Source organism: Salvelinus namaycush, chromosome 31 (genome assembly GCF_016432855.1).
Source record: "Salvelinus namaycush isolate Seneca chromosome 31, SaNama_1.0, whole genome shotgun sequence".
In the NCBI taxonomy this organism is placed as follows: domain Eukaryota; kingdom Metazoa; phylum Chordata; class Actinopteri; order Salmoniformes; family Salmonidae; genus Salvelinus; species Salvelinus namaycush.
The window spans coordinates 17,468,888-17,490,628 of record NC_052337.1 but is presented as its reverse complement, the minus strand read 5'-3'; the positions used below and the strand labels follow the sequence as shown (position 1 = coordinate 17,490,628).

At 45.2% G+C, this 21,741-nt stretch overlaps 1 protein-coding gene across 1 annotated transcript in view; it reads left to right on the top strand.

Annotated features, from left to right (window-relative positions):
* Positions 1 to 20,153, top strand: part of LOC120026074 (ral guanine nucleotide dissociation stimulator-like) — a 43,608-nt gene extending 23,455 nt beyond the window's left edge. Inside the window, exons 2-16 of the mRNA XM_038970864.1 lie at positions 63 to 397; positions 1,689 to 1,757; positions 2,290 to 2,483; positions 3,028 to 3,149; positions 3,790 to 4,005; positions 4,418 to 4,606; positions 6,366 to 6,443; positions 13,048 to 13,134; positions 13,257 to 13,289; positions 13,396 to 13,517; positions 13,869 to 13,961; positions 14,410 to 14,635; positions 15,590 to 15,847; positions 15,969 to 16,083; positions 16,390 to 20,153. Coding sequence (XP_038826792.1) covers positions 63 to 397; positions 1,689 to 1,757; positions 2,290 to 2,483; positions 3,028 to 3,149; positions 3,790 to 4,005; positions 4,418 to 4,606; positions 6,366 to 6,443; positions 13,048 to 13,134; positions 13,257 to 13,289; positions 13,396 to 13,517; positions 13,869 to 13,961; positions 14,410 to 14,635; positions 15,590 to 15,847; positions 15,969 to 16,083; positions 16,390 to 16,565 — 2,313 coding nt within the window. The 3' untranslated portion in view covers positions 16,566 to 20,153. The remainder of the gene's footprint in view (positions 1 to 62; positions 398 to 1,688; positions 1,758 to 2,289; positions 2,484 to 3,027; positions 3,150 to 3,789; positions 4,006 to 4,417; positions 4,607 to 6,365; positions 6,444 to 13,047; positions 13,135 to 13,256; positions 13,290 to 13,395; positions 13,518 to 13,868; positions 13,962 to 14,409; positions 14,636 to 15,589; positions 15,848 to 15,968; positions 16,084 to 16,389) is intronic.
* Positions 20,154 to 21,741: the final 1,588 nt, after the last annotated feature.

Sequence of the window (21,741 nt, the reverse complement as noted above, 5' to 3'; positions counted from 1 at the left end):
AGCCCCTGGAAGTAAAAAAGATGATCTAACCCTCTCTCTCTCTCTTTCCCTCTGTCTTCCAGAATACGACCCAGGAGATCGGTGAGGAGGTGGAGGACGGGGCGGTGTACACCATCACCCTGCGGAAGGTTCAGATGCTCCACCACCACCACCACCATCCTGGCCATCACAGTGGCGGCAGCGGGGCTAGTAAGGGCCAGCGCTGGCTGGGTGTAGAGACGGACGCGGCCCTCAGCCTGTACGAGACGTGCAAGGTGCGCACCATCAAGGCAGGCACGCTGGAGAAGCTGGTGGAGTACATGGTCCGGGGCAACGATTCCACCTATGTCACCATCTTCCTCTGCACCTACCGCTCCTTCACCTCCACCAAGCAGGTCCTGGACCTATTGCTCAACAGGTGAGTAGAGGGAGGGCGGAGAGACAGAGGGCGGGATAGATGGATGAATTTACAGATGGATGGATAGATCCATCGGTTGATTGGTGGAAGAATTATAGATGGATGGAAAAGCTGGGTGGATGGAGATGCACATAAATGACAGGATGAATGGAGGGTGGATGGATAGATGGGTGGAGGAGAGGATGGATGGGTGGGTGGATGGGTGGAGGAGAGGATGGGTGGAGGAGAGAATGGGTGGATGAGAGGATGGATGGATGGGTGGATGGATGGATGGATGGGTGGATGAGAGGATGGAAAATCTGGGTGGATGGCGATACACAAATTACTGGATGAATGGATGGGTGGATGAGAGGATGGATGGATGGGTTGGTGGAGGAGAGGATGGGTGGGGGGGTGGATGAGAGGATGGATGGGTGGATGAGAGGATGGATGGGTGGACGAGAGCATGGAAAATCTGGGTGGATGGAGATACACATAAATGACTGGATGAATGGATGGGTGGATGAGAGGATGGGTGGGTGGAGGAGAGGATGGATGGATGGGTGGATGAGAAGATGGGTGGATGGATGGATGTGTGGATGGATGGATGGATGGATGGATGGGTGGAGGAGAGAATGGGTGGATGAGAGGATGGATGGATGGATGAGAGGGTAGATGGGTTGGGTGGGTGGATGAGAGGATGGATGGGTGACTGAGAGGATTGAATATCTGGGTGGATGGAGGGGATGGGTGGACACATAAATGAATGGATGGGTGGATGAGAGGATGGATGAGTGGATTAATGGATGGGTGGGTGGGTGGGTGGATGAGAGGATGGATGGGTGGGTGGATGAGAGGATGGATGGGTGGATGAGAGGATGGGTGGGTGAGAGAATGGGTGAATGAGAGGATGGATGGGTGGGTGGATGAGAAGATGGGTGGATGGATGGTTGGGTGGATGAGAGGATGGGTGGGTGGATGGGTGGAGGAGGAGAGAATGGGAGGATGGATGGATAGATGAGAGGGTAGATGGATGGATGGGTGGGTGGGTGGGTGGGTGGATGGATGGGTGGATGAGAGGATGGATGGGTGGGTGGATGAGTGGATGGATGGATGGATGGATGGATGGATGGATGGATGGATGGATGGATGGATGGATGGATGGATGGATGGATGGGTAGGTGAGAGGATGGATAGGTGGGTGGATGGGTGGAGGAGAGAATGGGTGGATGAGAGGATGGATGGATGGATGGATGGATGAGTGGATGGGTGGGTGGATGGATGACTAACAAACTGATTACTCTGGGTTCAGGTATGCCAAACTCCAGCTTGGATCAGAGGGCCACAGACTGACTCACGACGATCGTACAGAACTGAGGAAGTAAGTCTCTGTCTGACTCTGACACATTGTGAACAATACATCTTACTCAAATAGCCTATTTTCAACACATACTGTACAGTAACAGAAGACCTTGTTAGACAGTTTGCTTCATTTTCACACTTTGTTCCCTGGAATTTGTATTGCTTGCCTTATACCTATGACATTCTTCTGAGACAGGAGGACACTTCATAAGTCGTGACATCCGCTCTACAAACGTGTACCTCTTTATTTCTCCATTCCACCAGTACTATCCTGCTGGCATAAGCAGTTCTGCCATTGGGAACATTGGATATGTTTCTATTGTGTTCATATGGGTGTTGTATCGCGTTACAAAGTTTGTCATTGTCCTATATTTTGTGACCCATATCCTCAGGGCAAACATGTTGTATTTATCTCTTTCCTATCCTTCTCTGGTTTCATGGTAGTTAGTCTCTTTATCTACTGCATCTTTCCTACCTCTTCACCCTCTTTTTTAACATTATTAAAGGTAATATGTCATCCAAACACCTGTGTTTAACTCTCTCTTCCTCAGCACAATATCCTCCATCTTGGGGGCGTGGCTAGACCAGTATTCTGAGGACTTCTGGAAGCCTCCGGAGTACAGCTGCCTGCGACGGCTAATCTCCTACCTGCACCTCAACTTCCCAGGATCGGACCTGGAACGCCGCGCCTGCAACCTCCTGGCACACTTCCACCGCCGACAGCTCCAGGAGCCCGAGCACGAGTGTAAGATGACCGGCCGACTCCCAGCTGAACTTTTGACCTTTGACCCTGACCCCAGCTCCTCAACATGAGCATGGAGAGTCCAAAGAATTAGTATTAGTGGAAGGCCACAGATGTTTCCGGTGGTACTCCAAATCAGAGAACACTGTTGTTAGTCAATCCCTTAGGGAAAGTGTTACAGACAACCAAGACCTTGTTGGCTTGTGTGTGTGTGTGTGTGTGTGTGTGTGTGTGTGTGTGTGTGTGTGTGTGTGTGTGTGTGTGTGTGTGTGTGTGTGTGTGTGTGTGTGTGTGTGTGTGTGTGTGTGTGTGTGTGTGTGTGTGTGTGAGAGATGTGGGTGTCAGGAAGCAAAGTCGAACCAACACAGTCAGATGCTCTAGTCTAGTACAACACATACCTGTTTAGTCTTACAATACTTTGATCCACATCTTCCACGAAAGGTATATCTGAGTCTGTGGGCCCTCACTTCCCTACATTAAGTAGTTTACTAAACCCAGCCGTGTGTTTCATGTTATTTTGCTAATGAGTGGTGATGTTATCCCTCAGTGCTGGACCATGGTGGCTATCCGTTCACCCTACTGGAGGAGAATGGCTACGAGGATGAGCAGCTGGACTTCCTGAACTTTGACCCGGCAGTGGTAGCCGAGCAGTTCACCCTCATGGACGCGGTAGGATGCCAAAACATCACGAAACTCAGAAAACTTTAGTCCCAAATGCACATATTTGTGTACTAACAACATATCCTAATTAATAATTAACTCTGTCTTTGTTTGAGTTTTCTATGAAATTGTTGTCTATTATTTTCCATCATTTTCCATCGTGGTACTTTATAGTTTGAGTTGCTCTCTCATTGTTTTCGCAAAGTTCATGTGTATTTTTCCATGCCGCGAGGCTCCTTGGATTTGATCGAAAATGAAAAATTTAGCTCTGTAACTGTGTCCTGTTGGAGCAAAGGGGCTTCCTTGGCCGGTCTTCAGGGGCTGTTAGATAAGACAGGAAGTGAGGACAGAAGACAGAGGGCTTTAGGCCCACACTGCTGTTGAGTTTCCGCTCATAAACAAATGTCACTCCAAAAGCTTTCCTACCGGCGTTTATTAGGAGACTTGTGTGCAGCAGTCAATTTTATCAACTGTCCTCAAAGCCTTCTGAAGTATCTGCCTGTTTCTGATTTCTCTCTCGCTTCTGCATAGGAGTGAAAACATGTTCATCTCATCCAAAATACATCACTGGTTGCAGCAAGAAACCAATCCTCCATTTTGTTTGTCTTCCTCCAAACCCCCTCTTCTTTACTCCCCTTTTTCCTCATAGGAGCTCTTTAAGAAGGTGGTCCCCTACCACTGTCTGGGGAGTATTTGGTCGCAGCGGGACAAGAAGGGCAAGGAACACCTGGCGCCCACCATCCGTGCCACCGTCACCCAGTTCAACTGCGTCACCAACTGTGTCATTGCCACATGCCTGAGCGAGCGCTCGCTCAAACCAACGCAGCGCGCCAAGCTTGTGGAGCGCTGGATCGAAGTGGCCAGGGTGAGACACTGTTGTTAGCAGGAGTTGGTGTGGGATTACATTTTCATTTGAGTCATTTAGCAGACGCTCTTAGCCAGAGCAATTTAGTAGTGAGCGCATACATTTTCATACTTTTTTTTCATACTGATCCCCCATGGGAATCAAACCCACAACCCTGGCGTTGCAAGTGCCATGCTTTACCAACTGAGCTACACGGGTAGAGCATGGTGTCCTTCCCCTTCAGTCCTGCAGAGGTGCAGTTTGTGTTGTGTAGCATGATGATTACAGTACCCATAATGCTCTGTTAAAACAATTCTGAAGCTTATCTAGTGGTGTTCTGTCTCCTTACCAATACATTGGATTGATTTGCCCCTGGTGCTGAATTGAGTCCATTGATATTCATCTGAATATTTACTGTCTTTTTTCTCTTCAGGAGTGTCGAATCCTGAAGAACTTTTCTTCACTGCGGGCTATCCTCTCTGCTCTGCAGTGCAACCCGGTCCACCGGCTGAAGAGGACATGGGACGAGGTGTCCAGGGAGAACTTCCGCATCTTCCACGAGTTGTCAGAAATCTTCTCTGACGAGAATAACCATTCGCTCAGCAGAGAGCTGCTCATTAAGGTAGGTTGTGTGTGTGTGTGTGTGTGTGTGTGTGTGTGTGTGTGTGTGTGTGTGTGTGTGTGTGTGTGTGTGTGTGTGTGTGTGTGTGTGTGTGTGTGTGTGTGTGTGTGTGTTAGTGAAGGAGTACCCCTAGAGTGGTGTGACCTCACACAAGGGAAACCCCATCACTCCACTGCCTGAAATCAGAGGACTACTGTAATCAGAGCAGTGTGTGTATATATTTGTTTTGCTAATGCTTTATTGATTCTGCCCCCCAAACACAAATGTGCTCTCACACACACACATACACACTCTGATTATAGTAGTGCTCTGATTTCGGGCAGTTGGAGTGATGGGGTTTCCCTTGTGTGAGGTCACACCACTCTAGGGGTACTCCTGCCCTCACACTGACGGTGTCATCACCCAAGATCAGATGACAGTGTTACCCTGCAGTAGCATCATGGTGTAACAGGGTGTGGTCACACACTACCCTGCAGTAGCATCATGGGGTGACAGGGCATGTGCATGCGAATGTGACGCACTTGGAGATGGAATAAAAGGACATCCTGAAAGTCATTTCCAGCACATAAAAACACAAAGTGAAAAACAAAGTATGGGATTTTGTCGTCTGAAGTTTTCTATCTTAGTTCAATATCTTGGTGAGCTATTTGGTCATCCTCCCAATGAGAAGAGTTCTTAGCTAACAATGTAATGCGCTTTGGACACTTGGCAACATGATTCATATAGCCAATCCATTATCAACTGTTATGGAACAGCATAGAACAGTACAGAACAGTATAGCAGTATAGCAGTATAGAACAGAATAGTACAGAACAGTACAGTACAGAACAGTATAGCAGTATAGAACAGAATAATATAGCAGTATAGAACAGAACAGTACAGAACAGTATAGCAGTATAGAACAGAATAGTACAGAACAGAACAGTACAGAGCAGTATAGAACAGAACAGTACAGAACAGAACAGTACAGAACAGTATAGCAGTATGGAACAGAATAGTATAGCAGTATAGAACAGTACAGTACAGAACAGTACAGTACAGAACAGTATAGCAGTATGGAACAGAATAGTATAGCAGTATAGAACAGTACAGTACAGAACAGTACAGTACAGAACAGTATAGCAGTATAGAACAGAATAGTATAGCAGTATAGAACAGAACAGTACAGAACAGTATAGCAGTATAGAACAGAATTGTATAGCAGTACAGAACAGTACAGAACAGTATAGCAGTATAGAACAGAATAGTGTAGCAGTATAGAACAGTACAGCAGTATAGAACAGAACAGTATAGAACAGAACCGTATAAAGGTCATCTGGTTGTTCTGGTGGGTGGTCTTGACTTGGGCGTGGGGGTGTGAGACTGTGCAGGTGTTATGTAGGGGGGCAACTAAGCCTACTTACACACATATAGACCTCAAACCCTGACATTCCCCAAATTCCAGAACAAACACACACATACATACGTCAGGGTATCTAGAGGTTGGCCGCTATGTGTGTTTGGGGGGGGGGGGGGGGGGGGGGGGGGGGGGTGCGCAACTTGGGAATATCCCTCCCCTGCCTGATACTCTGCTGTAGAATGTGGGAGAGTGTATGTTCACCATTTGATAGCTTGATAAATGATAAGCACGGTGCGCATTCCAGGAAAAGTGTGTATTCTTTCATGTAATTTAACAGAAACCAGTTTTATCTGATTGCTGAAGTAGGGGCTTAGGCTTTAGATCTCACTGTGAATGTTGTCCGTTATCTTTTCTGTTTAGGAAGGCACGTCCAAATTCGCTACCCTGGAAATAAACCCCAAACGAGCCCAGAAGAGACAGCAGCAACCCCGAGATCTGGTAAGGACATTAAGAGAGAGGCAATGTAAGAAAGGAGGGAGGGAGGGAGGCTAAGATGGAGTGGACTTAGAGAGACACAAAATACTAGAAAGATTGAAGAGGAAGAAAGAAGTGGCTTTTACGAAAATGGAGGATGACATGAAAAACATGGAGAAAGCAGAGAGAGAGATGACATGAAAAACATGGAGAAAGCAGAGAGAGAGATGACATGAAAAACATGGAGAAAGCAGAGAGAGATGACATGAAAAACATGGAGAAAGCAGAGAGAGATTACATGAAAAACATGGAGAAAGCAGAGAGAGATGACATGAACAACATGGAGAAAGCAGAGAGAGAGATGACATGAAAAACATGGAGAAAGCAGAGAGAGAGATGACATGAAAAACATGGAGAAAGCAGAGAGAGAGATGACATGAAAAACATGGAGAAAGCAGAGAGAGATTACATGAAAAACATGGAGAAAGCAGAGAGAGATGACATGAAAAACATGGAGAAAGCAGAGAGAGATTACATGAAAAACATGGAGAAAGCAGAGAGAGATGACATGAAAAACATGGAGAAAGCAGAGAGAGAGAGATGACATGAAAAACATGGAGAAAGCAGAGAGAGAGATGACATGAAAAACATGGAGAAAGCAGAGAGAGATGACATGAAAAGCAGAGAGAAAGCAGAGAGAGAGATGACATGAAAAGCAGGGAGAAAGCAGAGAGAGATGACATGAAAAGCAGGGAGAAAGCAGAGAGAGATGACATGAAAAACATGGAGAAAGCAGAGAGAGAGATGACATGAAAAGCAGAGAGAAAGCAGAGAGAGATGACATGAAAAGCAGGGAGAAAGCAGAGAGAGATGACATGAAAAGCAGGGAGAAAGCAGAGAGAGAGATGACATGAAAAGCAGAGAGAAAGCAGAGAGAGAGATGACATGAAAAGCAGGGAGAAAGCAGAGAGAGATGACATGAAAAACATGGAGAAAGCAGAGAGATGACATGAAAAGCAGAGAGAAAGCAGAGAGAGATGACATGAAAAGCAGGGAGAAAGCAGAGAGAGATGACATGAAAAGCAGGGAGAAAGCAGAGAGAGAGATGACATGAAAAGCAGGGAGAAAGCAGAGAGAGATGACATGAAAAGCAGGGAGAAAGCAGAGAGAGATGACATGAAAAACATGGAGAAAGCAGAGAGAGATGACATGAAAAGCAGAGAGAAAGCAGAGAGAGAGATGACATGAAAAGCAGGGAGAAAGCAGAGAGAGATGACATGAAAAGCAGGGAGAAAGCAGAGAGAGATGACATGAAAAACATGGAGAAAGCAGAGAGAGAGATGACATGAAAAGCAGAGAGAAAGCAGAGAGAGATGACATGAAAAGCAGGGAGAAAGCAGAGAGAGATGACATGAAAAGCAGAGAGAAAGCAGAGAGAGAGATGACATGAAAAGCAGGAAGAAAGCAGAGAGAGATGACATGAAAAGCAGGGAGAAAGCAGAGAGAGAGATGACATGAAAAACATGGAGAAAGCAGAGAGAGAGATGACATGAAAAGCAGGGAGAAAGCAGAGAGAGAGATGACATGAACAGCAGGGAGAAAGCAGAGAGAGAGATGACATGAAAAGCAGGGAGAAAGCAGAGAGAGAGATGACATGAAAAGCAGGGAGAAAGCAGAGAGAGAGATGAAATGTTCTGACAGACAGAGGATGAGAGAGTATAGGGGAGGTTAAAAAATGAAGACCGAGTGAGAGCCAGAGAGCCTTACAAGAGCGACTTACAGTTAGTGCATTCATCTTAAGATAGTTAGTTAGGTGAGGGATAGCTAGAGGGACAGAAAGAGGGACAGAGAGACAAAGAGGGAAAGATATAAATGAAACAAGAGGGAGAGAGAGGTGACAGATGTAGTCAAAGCACCCCCATCTTGGCCCTGTAGATTAGACAGGCTGGAGTAATTGTTTTTTTTAAGCTGTGTCAGGAAGTGTTCCAGCGGGCAAGACGCCATAGAATAGAAAACAAGCGGGCCCTCTGTCCTCACTGAACTCTGCTGACACGCTCACTCAAACACACACAGTCACACATGCTCCTATTGCCATTTTTGCTGGTTCGAATCCCTGAGCCGAGTAGGCGAAGAATCTGTCTGTGCCCTTCAGCAAGGCACTTAACCCAAATTGCTCCTGTAAGTCGCTCTGGATAATAGCGTCTGCTAAATGACTCAAATGTAAATTTTATGGATCAATGCTCTCTCACCCTTTCACTCTCACTCATCTGCTCCACTTTAAAATCACTCCCTTTGAAATTGACCCACTTTGTAGTAAATGGCTGTCATGGATGCCTCTAATGAAAATAGCTTAGAGGTGCAGTATTTTGCTGTTCACAATAAGGGGATTCATGTCATTGTTCTCTCTGTGGTGTATAGAATTAGAAGGAATAAGAAGGGACACACCGCCCTCTAGTGGTTGTTTGGGGAATCAATCTGACTCTCAAAATGCTCACAGCTCACTCTAGTGGTGATATGCAACTTTACAGCTTAATTTGACTGTAATTACAATGTAATCATATGACAATTGCGCATTTATTAAACTGGGAACAGTAGCCAGCTGTAGATAGCTCATTTATATAAGCAGTGTCCACAGAGGGAGATGCAGAGATTTAATTATTGATTTCCATATACTTTTTTCCCCCTGATGAAAAATGTATGTTACTCATATTTAATCACTAGCAAAGTCATGCATGCACGTGTACACACACATACACATACACACACACACATAACATCGACGAGCTAACCACCTCTGTCACCGGTTTCATTAGAAAATGCATCAGTGACGTTGTACCCACGGTGAGGGTTCGCTGCTTCCCCAATCAAAAGTCCTGGATTAACACCAAGGTTGGCACTAAACTAAAGGACAAGGCTACCCCACACAGAGCTATCGTAGACAACCCTGAGGCTATGGCCGAGGGCAGGATTAAGTACAAGAAGTCCCGCTATGACCTCCACAGAGTCCTCAAACGAGCAAAAAGACAATATAGGAATAAGGTGGAATCATACTACACAGGCTCCGACGCCACCCGCATGTGGCAGGGGCTACAGTCCATTACGGATTACAAAGGAAGACCCAACCGTGATCTGCCCAACGATGTCTCTCTACCAGACGAACTCAATGCATTTTATGAACGCTTTGACATCGAGCCAGGTGTAAGTGCTGTCACTGACCCAGAGGACTAATCTCGCTCTCCAAGGCCGACGTGAGAAGGGTCTTTAATCAGGTCAACACCTGCAAGGTCGCGGGCCCCGACGGTTTACCATGGCACGTTCTCAGCATGCGCAGAACAGCTGGCAGGCATATTCATGGTCATTTTCAACCTCTCCTTGTCCCAGTACGTAATCCCCACGTTTTAAGATGACCACAATGATCCCTGTTACTGAGATCTCTTAAGGCTTCATGCCACAATGATTTACCGCCCTGTAGCACTCACTTCTGTGAAGTGCTAATGAAGTGCTTTGAGAGGCTGGTTATGGCACACATTAACTCCACCATTCCAGCCACCCTAGACCCACTCCAATTTGCATACTGCCCCAACAGACCCCATAGACCCACTCCAATTGCTCCCCACACTGCCCTCACCCACCTAGATAAGAGGAATAACTACAGTGCATTCGGAAAGTATTCAGACCCTTGATTTTTTCCCACGTTTCATCCTTATTCTAAAATTGATTAAATCGTTTTTTCCCCCTCATCAATCTACACACAATACCCCATAATGACAAAGCAAAAACATGTTTTTAGAAATCTTTGCAAATTTATTACAAACAAAAAACGGAAATATCACATTTCCATAAGTATTCAAACCCTTTACTCAGTACTTTGTTGAAGCACCTTTGGTATGACACTACAAGCTTGGCACACCTGTATTTGGGGAGTTTCTCCTATTCTTCTCTGCAGATCCTCTCAAGCTCTGTCAGGTTGGAGGGGGAGCGTTGTTGCACAGCTATTTTCAGGTCTCTCCAGAGATGATCGATCGGGTTCAAGTCCGGGCTCTGGCTGGAACACTCAATGATGTTCAGAGACTTGTCCCGAAGCCACTCCTGCGTTGTCTTGGCTGTGTGCTTAGGGTCGTTGTCCTGTTGGAAAGTGAACACTCGCCCCAGTCTGAGGTCCTGAGCGCTCTGGAGCAGGTTTTTGTACTTTGCTCCATTCATCTTTCCCTCGATTCTGACTAGTCTCCCAGTCCCTGCTGCTGAAAAATATCCCCACAACATGATGCTGCCACCACCATGATTCACCGTAGGGATGGTGCCAGGTTTCCTCCAGATGTGATGCTTGGCATTCAGGGCAAAGAGTTCAATCTTTCATCAGACCAGAGAATCTTGTTTCTCATGGTCTGAGAGTCCTTTAGGTGCCTTTTGGCAAACTCCAAGCGGGCTGTCATGTGCCTTTTACTCAGGAGAGGCTTCTGTCTGGCCACTCTACCATAAAAACCTGATTGTTGGAGTGCTGCAGAGATGGCTGTCCTTCTGGAAGGTTCTCCCATCTCCACAGAGGAGCTCTGTCAGAGTGACCATCGGGTTCTTTGTCACCTCCCTGACCAGGGCCCTTCTCCCCCAATTGCTCAGTTTGGCCGGGCGGCCAGCTCTAGGGAAGTCTTAGTGGTTCCAAACTTTTTCCATTTAAGAATGTTCTTGGGGACCTTCAATGCTGCAGACATTTTTTGGTACCCTTCCCCAGATTTGTGCCTCAACACAATCCTGTCTCGGAGATCTACAGACAATTCCTTCGACATCATGGCTTGATTTTTGCTCTGACATGCACTGTCAACTGTGGTCCTTATATAGATGCGTGTGTGCCTTTCCAAATCATGTCCAATAGATTGTATTTACCACAGGTGGACTCCATTCTAGTTGTAGAAACATCTCAAGGTTGATCAATGGAAACTGGATGCACCTTAGCTCAATTTCGAGTCTCATAGCAAAGGGTCTGAATACTTATGTAAATAAGCTATTTCTAAAAACCTGTTTTCACTTTGTCATTATAGGGTATTGTGTGTAGATTGATGAGGGGAAACAATTATTTAATCAATTTTAGAATAAAGCTGTAACGTAACAAAATGTGGAAAAAGTCAAGGTGTCTGAATACTTTCCGAATGCACTGTATGTGAGAATGCTGTTCATTGACTACAGCTCAGCATTTAACACCATTATCCCCTCCAAGCTCCTAACCAAGCTTAGGACTCTGGGTCTGAACACATACCTCTGCAACTGGATCCTGGACTTGACGTGCCGACTCCAGGTGGTAAGGGTAGGCAACATCACCTCCACCACGCTGACCCTTAACACAGGAGCCCCACAGGGGTGTGTGCTTAGTCCCCTCCTGTACTCCCTGTTCACCTACGACTGTGTACGACTTCAACGGACGACTTCAACACCATTATCAAGTTCACTGATGACATGACGGTGGTATGCCTGAGCACCGGCGACAATGAGTCAGCCAACAGGGAGGAGGTTAGTGTGGTGCCAGAGCAACAACCTCTCCCTCAACGTCAGCAAGACTAAGGAGCTGATCGTGGACTATAGGAAACGGGGGGGGGGGTGAGCACACCCCAATCCACATCGACGGGGCGGCAGTAGAGCAGGTCGACAGCTTCAAGTTCCTCGGTGTCCAAATCACTAAAGACTTAAAATGTCCAAACACACACAGTCATGAAGGAGCTACTGCACCTCTTCCACTCAGTAGGATGAAAAGGTTTGGCACGGACCCTCAGATCCTGAAAAGGTTCTACAGTTGTACCATTGAGAGCATATTGACTGACTGCATCACTGCTTGGTATGGCATTAGCACCTCGATCGCATGGCGCTATGTACATCACTGAGGACGAGCTCCCTGCCATCCAGGCCCTCTATGTCAGGCCCCTCTATGTCAGGCGGTGTGAAAAGAAGGCCCGGAAAATAATCAAAGACCCCAACCACCCAAGCCGTAGACTATTTTCTCTGCTGCCGCACGGCAAGAGGTGCGTCAAGTCTGACCCCAACAGGCTCTTGAACAGCTTCTATCCCCAAGCAATACAACTGATAAATAACTAACAAAATAACTACACAGACCGAGTTTACCTCGTATCTTTATTGACCTTTTTATTTCAGTCTCTCTGGACACTCACAGGGCCCTACACACACACACACACACTGTCACTCCAACACACACACACAAACACTCACTACATCATCTGCTCACTCACACATAATATGCACATACATTTATACTGACTACACACCCACTCACATGCAAGCTGCTGCTACTCTGTTAATCTTATATCCTGATGCCTAGTCACTTTACCCCTATACATATCTACATCCACCACTCCAGTATCCCTGCACATGTAAATATGGTATTGGAACTGACTTTTTAAAAATATTTCCGGTATATAGTAAGTTTACTTACTTACTTTATTGTGTATTTCAAATTTCTTATTCTTATTTCTCGTGTGATTTTATTTCTCGTAATATATTGTTCTTGATTATTGCATTGTTGGGTTTTGATTTCACAGTACATTTCACAGTACTTGTGCATGTGACATTAAAACTTGAAACACACGCTAACACCAGTCTCTGCCTGCCTGTTTGTTTATTTCAGAGTGTGATGCAGGGGACCATTCCCTACCTGGGCACTTTCCTTACAGACCTAGTCATGATGGATACAGCCATGAAGGACTACCTGGACGTGAGTGGCACACACACACACACGCGCGCGCGCGCGCACCTACACACTCACACATCCCCTCTTTCCTCAAAATTACACACAACCCAATTTCTGTTCTGAATAACATATTTTCTTGTTTACAGGGAGGGCTGATCAATTTTGAGAAGAGGAGGAAGGTGAGAAATGCAATATGAATATAAAGTGTGATGATGATTATGGTGATTACAATGATGATGAAGATGTGAGTGCATATTGATCATTTTCTTTCCTCTGGTTTTATAGGAGTTTGAGGTGATTGCCCAGATCAAGCTTCTGCAGCTGGCCTGCAACAACTATAACTTCACCCGAAACAAGCGTTTCCGAGAGTGGTTCTCCGGTGTGGACAAACTCACAGAGGCTGAGAGGTAAGAGAGAGAACAGGTAGTATTCTGTTACAAATACATGAAAGAGTATTTTCACACTGCACCAGAAATAGATTGTCGTGGGTGTGAGGAACAGTAGGGGGGGAAGAGAGGGAGACTTTGAAAAAAAAGGAGGAGGAGGGAGAGAGAGACTCTTTGAAAAAAAGGAGGAGGAGGGAGAGACTCTTTGAAAAAAAGGAGGAGGGAGAGAGACTCTTTGAAAAAAAGGAGGAGGAGAGAGAGAGACTCTTTGGGAAAAAGGAGGAGGGGAGAGAGAGACTCTGAAAAAAAGGAGGAGTAATAAAGACCGGAACACACAAACACATGCTCTTCTTTGTGTGTTTTTTTCCACAGCTACAGCCAGTCATGTGAGATCGAGCCACTGTCAGAGTCAGCCTCCAACACTCTCAAGAAGAAGAACACAGGAATCATCAAACGCTGGAGCGAGTAAGTCAATAAATATTATTGCAGAAAGTTATTTCTGTTCAATAGGTGCTATATATGATTTACAGTCTATTTGTGTCAATGTGTTTTAACTCATTCTTCACGCTCTTCTTTTCTCCCACTCTTGCTCTCAACCTGCATTTTCTCTTCCATCTCTCCCCTCTCTCTGTCTCTCTCTGTCTCTCTCTGTCCCTCTCTGTCTCTCTCTGTCTCTCTCCCCTCTCTCTGTCTCTCTCTGTTTCTCTGTTTCTCTCTGTCCCTCTCTGTCTCTCTGTCTCTCTCTGTCCCTCTCTGTCCCTCTCTGTCTCTCTCTGTCTCTCTCTGTCCCTCTCTGTCCCTCTCTGTCTCTCTCTGTCTCTCTCTGTCTCTCTCCCCTCTCTCTGTCTCTCTCTGTCTCTCTCTGTCTCTCTCTGTCCCTCTCTCCTTCCCATTTCTTCACTCCCTCTCTCAGTCGCCAGCCTGCCAGCTCAGAGCCAGGCTGCAGCAGTGCGGGCAGCTCCCACTCCAAGTCCTTTGACCAGCTGCGTTACGCCCCCTGCCTGGGGGGCTCGGGTGGAGGTGGAGGGGGTGATGGAGCGGACTCCCTGAGCGTCACCTCCGCTGGCTCCAGCAGCTCCGATGTGGAGGAGATCAATATCAGCTTCATCTCCGACTCACCCGATGTCCACGAGCGAAAGGTGTGAGAGAGAGGAGATCTATATATCTATTTATTTAATTTATACAGGAAAGTCAATTAAGAATATATTCTTATTTACAATGATGACCTGTCAGAGGACAGGGATGTATTACTACGAGTGTGTGTTGACATCTGTAAACTGGAAGTTGCCCCACCATGTATGATGGCGATGTCATATCTCTGAGTCTTGCTTTAAAGACCACAATACCAGTATGATCACTATAGCCATACTACTGTCTTAGCATTGTATAACTCTTCCATCCCACAAGAAAGAGCTCATGTGAGGCCCACTGGTGACTGTAGCTCTTAATTCCTTTTCTGTAGACCTCCACGCCTTCCGTAAAACATTCCAATTCCACGTTAGGGAAGTGCGGCCCCTTGCCTGACCTGGCACCCACGGTACTATTTAATACTTCCTGTACCATTTCTCTGTTTCACCTGTGCTAGCTTGTGGTGCAGCCATTTCACACTGCCATCAGAGGAGTGTGCTGTTTGCACTGTCTATCTGAGTGACGTCACCATCACATCACCCCTGTAGCCATTTTGTGTATGGGCGAGAACGGCGTGTGTGTGTATGTGTGTTGAGTGTTGAGTAGTTTCCGAATGTGTGCAGGTGTCGATTTATTCATGTGTCTGTTCACCTTGTATCCATAGTAACAGTTCACCTGGTTGCACATTCTTCTGTCCACATATTTCATTGTGTTTTCTACATTTTATGTGCATGTCATGTTAGTAGCAAGCACTCTTGGGGATCCCATTAGAGAAAAAAACGCCAGCCTCAATTTCAGTGTTCCCAAGTATTTGTCTTAATTCACTGGAATTCATTCAATAGTTTCCAGTCATGTTAAATTATCCTGTTTAAGATGCATTGCTTTCCTTGATTGCGTCTCAATATTCTTAAGTGGTACTGTGATCTAACCTGTGCTGCCCCCCTTCTCTCTCTGTTTCTCTCCAGTTCTGGGAGTCCACCTCTCTGTCCTCCTTGGATGCCTCTGGTCTGGGCTCTGGCTCGGGCTCCAGTAGCGCCTCCTCCTCCTCCATGTCCTCCACGCCTGTGGCAGGGGCGGGCTCCCGCTCACACAAGCGCTCCGTGTCGGGCGTGTCCAGCTACTCGTCGCTGTCACTGCCCCTCTACAACCAGCAGGTGGATGACTGCTGCATCATCCGGGTCAGCCTGGACGTAGACAACGGCAACATGTACAAGAGCATCCTGGTGAGCTGCTGCGTTGGTGTTGAATATGATAGATTAGAGAAGAGAATTTCCCTGCCAATGTGTTTAGTGGTTGTGAGGTCTGGTTGAGCCAAATGTCTTGTGGTCATCACATGATCTCCAGGTGACCAGTCAGGACAAGACGCCGGCAGTGGTCAGGAAGGCCATGGTGAAACACAACCTGGACCGGGAGAGAGCGGAGGATTACGAACTGCTGCAGAAGATCTCTGAGGAGAAAGGTCAGTCAGCTGTTTGTCACGTTCACTCAGGACTTACAGTAGAACCTGAAAGATACAAACCTCAAAGTTCATGCATTTTGAACTACATTTCACACTTACAAACATTTCAGTTTTCCCCACACCCTCCATTCTGGACCTGTTTGTATCTCTGGTCACACTGTCATTTTTAGAAATACCTGCACACGCCTTGTCTAACAATCTCTCCTTCCATCTTCTCTAACAGATTTTGACATTCTCTCTTGCCTGTTGTTTCAATGTGCCTTTCAACCATGCCAGTGTTTCTTTTGCACCCCCCCTCCTCCACAGAGCTGAAGATTCCAGACAATGCCAACGTTTTCTATGCCATGAACTCTTCGGCCAACTACGACTTTGTCCTGAAGAAACGCGGCTTCCCGAAGGTGGGCCGGACCAAGCACGTGGCCAGCTCCACCCTGCCGCGAATGAAGCAGAAAGGCCTGAAAATCGCAAAGGGCATCTTCTGAGGGGCAACGCCATGTCACCAGAAACCCTCACCCACCTACCTGCTTCCTGCTGGGCTTTCTGGGTGCCATCTTTGAGTGCCACCCCTGCTGTGCCATGGTAGAGGGGCCTGTTGCCAGCTTGGCCGTGTTCAGCATCTGAGCGTGAAAGCCTCAGAGGACTAATAAAGCTGAATGGAATGGAAATCCCTATTGGCCAATGAACTTGCACTCAACTCCATTTTGCGAGGCAGGCGACTGCCCTTGTGGAAGTAGTGACTCTGTGTGGATGCTGTGTATGCTTACCCACATCTGACCCCTCTCCCAGGTGTTTCCTAACCAGGCTACAACCCATGTTCAGGTCACTTCCTGTTAGCTTCACAGCTCTCTGTGGACGTCCTAATCGAGAGGGGAAAACCTGAGTAAAAATATAACTATGTCGTCTAGGTGCGTAGGGAAATGAATTCCTCCCCTCTAAAGGAGTTACACTCCCTCTAGTGTCTACAGACCTCTCCCTCAGCAAAGGTTCAGGTACTATTTTTTTACACTCCTTTCTAGACTACCATCAACTGCATCTGTTTCTTTGATGTTCCGCGTTCCGCGACACGTGGACTGAGACAGATGGACAGATGCTCAGTACTGCCAGCTAGCAGAGGGAAATGCGTTCCAACGAACCACTAAAAGGATTTTGGGAGAGAAAGGCCCCTACTGGATAGATACATCTGGTTGTTAACCAATCATCAGAAACTTTACTGCTTTTAACTCCTCACTGCTAATGGGAACATGTCCAGTTTGTTAAACTAACACTATTCACACAAATAGGGCATTATTATTACTACAAACATTCAATAATAGCTCATTTTGTCACTGCTTTGATGCGGTGGCACTCTGCATTTGTGCATTGCGTCTTATTTCTCCAAGTGGTGCTAACAGACAATGAAATGCTACAGCCAGCCCGCTCCCTCCCTCCCCTTTTATTTCATGCCTGATGTCTTTCAGTTTCACACTAGAGTTTGAGAGAGAGGCTCTCTCCTGACAGCGAGGCCAACATGAAGGAGTAGGCAGCCATGAGGGCTCAATGATGATGGTTCATGGAAATAGTGCAACTGAGGCATCCAGCATCCATTTTGGTTCAGTATTTGTTTTAATGGGTGCATTTCTGGGAAGCCAAAAAAAGTGGTGGCCAGTTAGAGTACATTATGGTGACCTGAAATGCACAATGTCGGGCGGCCATTGCGGCTCAAACGTGATGGCACTAAATGGCTTCTCCTCGATTGGCAATGCCTTAGAGAGTAGAACTGCCTACATGTGAGCCGAATGGCACAAAATGGCTGTTGTTGGCATGGTGACCACTCCCTCAGATCATCAAGAAAGTTAGAAGTTAGCTCCGAGCCATTTGATGGACCCCAATGTGTGCTAGACCCTCCTTTTTAACTAGAAGTGCGTGTGTGGGAAGTACTCAAGCACTCGGAAAGAGAGAGATGTATGTTGTATTGTGAAATGAAGAGTGGTTTTTAAATGTCCAGTCTTTTTGTTCCCTATAGTGTAAAGAAGAAGAAACGAGAATGAAAGGTCTGTCCCTTTTGTTTGCTCCCTTTCTTTTTCTCCTTCATCAAGGCCTTTCGTCCTTGTGTACCAGGGTTGGAGGTCAACTTCATTTCAATTCAGTTAATTCAGGAGATAAATGAAAAAGAGGAAGAGAAAGTACAACTCAACTAAAACTTAGTCAACTCCACGTGTGCCAAAGACCGGTGGACGATGATAAAGTATGAGGTGGTTTCGGGAGCACTGAGATTTGAAGTGGAGGGAGTGAGTTTGCCTGCTGTTGAGAGGCTCAGAAGTTGTGTGATTCTTTGTCTATGACTATGATTGAAGATTATGTGATGATGAGTCCTTGGTTTGTAGTACCCCATGTCTATCCATTTCCTACAGTATTGCAGCCATTGGATCAAACCTAATATCACTATAACAGCAGCCATGACAGTGGTGTTGTGGATTACAGTGTTAAAACTCAAGCCTTTGCTCAAAGAGTTTTCTGAAACTAGTGACTTTTTGACTGTGACCGTGTTACACTGAGTACGGTTACATGCACACAATAATACAATTATTGTGAATAGTCAAATTAATATAATAGTTTGATTAAAACGTTTACATGCTTTGCAATAATAAATTATTTCCCTCATAATTCTGTTTACATGGACACATCTGAAATCAGACTACCTGGTGGGACTTTGATGAATGCAGAATATCAGAAATCAAAATAAACGTTCTACCATAGCGACCATGTTATTTTTGTAAAGCATAGTTGATTCTGAGTTCGGACATATAACGTTTATGTGAAAACGACTTCTAAGATGTGTACTTTTAGTTTTTCCTAACTCACTTCACTCGCGCAAAAGAAGGAAGCTCGCCCTGCTTGCGCTAACACACACACACAGATCAAACACATCGCTATAACTGATTAAAGCATTTACATGTCCTAAATTTTTAAAAGATTGCTCAGAAAATCAGGTGTTTTAATTGGCGTATGATTACTTCGAATATGACCGTATGCCGATTTAAGATGAGCAGAGTAAGGTGTTTACATGACTAATGCCATACTCAGCCTTCTGCCATAATCAGTTTAACATCAAATTATTCATGTGCATGTAAACGTACTCAATGTGTCATGTGCAAGACAGTAAATGTTCTAATAGGGACATGGGATTGGAACTCTATCAGAGGGCACATCTAAACTGGCTATACTTCACTTTATAGCCTTTTTACACTATTGTGCTAACCTGAACCGTAGTGTGCTGGCTGGATCTGATATTTTCTTTTGACATGGTACGTAACCAGGCCAACGCAGTACAGCAAAAAGGTTATGTCAAATGCCACAAAAATCCTATAACACGCCACAGGAGTCGTCAGTCTACATTTTCCAACAAACGCTTGATGTGCCTAACAGTAAAGCCATGGAAATGGTTTCATATGCTATGATGATCGTGTTTCACATGTCAGTTATCAGAAACATGGGTGGTCATATTTATCGCATGTTAGTACTGCATTATGAATGCATTACGGCAGTATAATATAAGTGAAGTGATTTTCATGCTTTCAAGTGTGCTGGTTGGTGGTGGTGTTAAAAAGGACGCTGTATGTTTGTGAATGTTGGGGTCCGGTAGCCTACTGTGATTACATGTGATTTGCTAGACTTCATATTAGTGGTGTTGATGGAAGTTGCCCCTAAGCCCTGATTCAAGGTCAGCGTCTATTTCTACATCCTATTAACAAGATTAGGATTTGTGTTGGGGAAGCTGAACCTGGATCTGCAGTTAAATACTTTTTGTGGTTGATCAATGAGTGAGGGATGGATTCTTTAACTGGAGATCCTTAAACTTTTGTGAAAAATCATGCATTTGTGTCAATGGGAGATTTACACTTAAGTTTCCAGTTAATGCCAGTAAGCGTTCATCCCGGAATGTGTGCTTATTTTTTGCTAATGTCTTTGTGCCCTCCCCAGCTACCCAGCCTATCTACACTGAGTGTACACAACAGTAGGAACACTTTCCTAATACCGAGTTGCACCCCCTTTTGCCCTCAGAACAGCCTCAATTCGTTGGGGCATGGACTCTACAAGGTGTTGAAAGCATTCCACAGGGATGCTGGCCCATGTTGACTACAATGTTTGTCACAGTTTCAAGTTGGCTGGATTTCCTTTTGGTGGTGGACCATTCTTTATACACACAGGAGACTGTTGAGCTTGAAAAACCCAACAGCGTTGCAGTTTTTGACACACTCAAACCGGTGCACCTGGCACATACTACCATACTCTGTTCAAAGGCACTTAAATATTTTGTCCTGCCCATTCACCCTCTGACTGGCACACATAAACAATCCATGTCTCAATGCTTAAAAATGCTTCTTTAACCTGTCTCCTCCCCTTCATCTACACTGATTTGAAGTGGAGCTTTCAACTGGATTCACAAGGTCAGTCTGTCATGGAAAGAGCAGGTGTTCTTAATATTTTGTACACTCAGTGTATATATCAGAGGTTGGAGAGGGGGATCTGACAAAAAGATGTCAGCATTTCAAGTTTCACAAATGCTAGTCTGTGTGTGTATGTGAGACACACACTCTCTTCTATGTCTATGTATTGTAAATGAAGGGCCAAAGACTGCACCTCTCCACGAATCCCTCTAAGTTAGTCCCTCTCAGAAACCCAGACTGATCAGGAATATGTCATCTTACCTCAACCTCTCACAATGATCATCCTTAAAACCTTCGTGCCATCGCTCTCCGTCACTGTCAAAGGCTCTGAACTTTCTAACGATTACCTGTTCAATGTTTTTTCTATGTTCTTTTTGTATTTTTTGTATATTAAAAGACTCAATGTCCTTTGTACTTTAGATTATTTTCTTCATTTTCCTGTTTTGTGTTTGCTGGCTTTATTTATTAACTTGTAAATACTTTTTTGTAGCATTGTACATTGTTTCTTTTCCCATGCAATTACAAATTAATATATATGTAAATATAAATATATATGCGAAGTTTATACCACAGTATTTGTGGATCAACTTGTCTCCATATCCCGTTGACTTTGGTTGCTTTACGTCAATCCTCTGTCGTTTTTGTATAATGCTCAGTTTTGATATTGCTTTCCCCCTTATTGTGTTGTTTGTAATGGAGAAAAAACACCTAATAAAAACTTACTGTGTGTCAAAACATTTGCATATGTCTTCGATGTACTATACTGTATAGTACTTATACTGCATTATTAGGATACCCCACAAAAAAAGAACTTTACTTGAATGGGTATGGATAGGCATTCACAACAGCTTTAGGTTTCCTCAGGTCATGACACCATTGAGGGTTGCAGTATGGTTCATCAAAATCTTTATTTATTGAACATCTATGAAGTGACATTTTCAAATTGAAAGTCCCTTTCAACAAAATATACAGGTAACTGGCAAAATAAAGGAAACTTCAGTAAATGAGGGATACAAACTATATTGAAAGCAGGTGCTTCCACACAAGTGTGGTTCCGGAGTTAATTAAGCAATCAGGGGCGCAACTTTAAATGTCTTCAAAAATGGAAGGCATTCGGGAGGCAAGATCAGGTGGGACCATTCTAGCCAATGAGAGGGCAGATACGCCTTGTGAACAACAGGCACAACGGTTTCCACAGCCACAAAGTCAAAATTGACTATAGCGTAAAAAA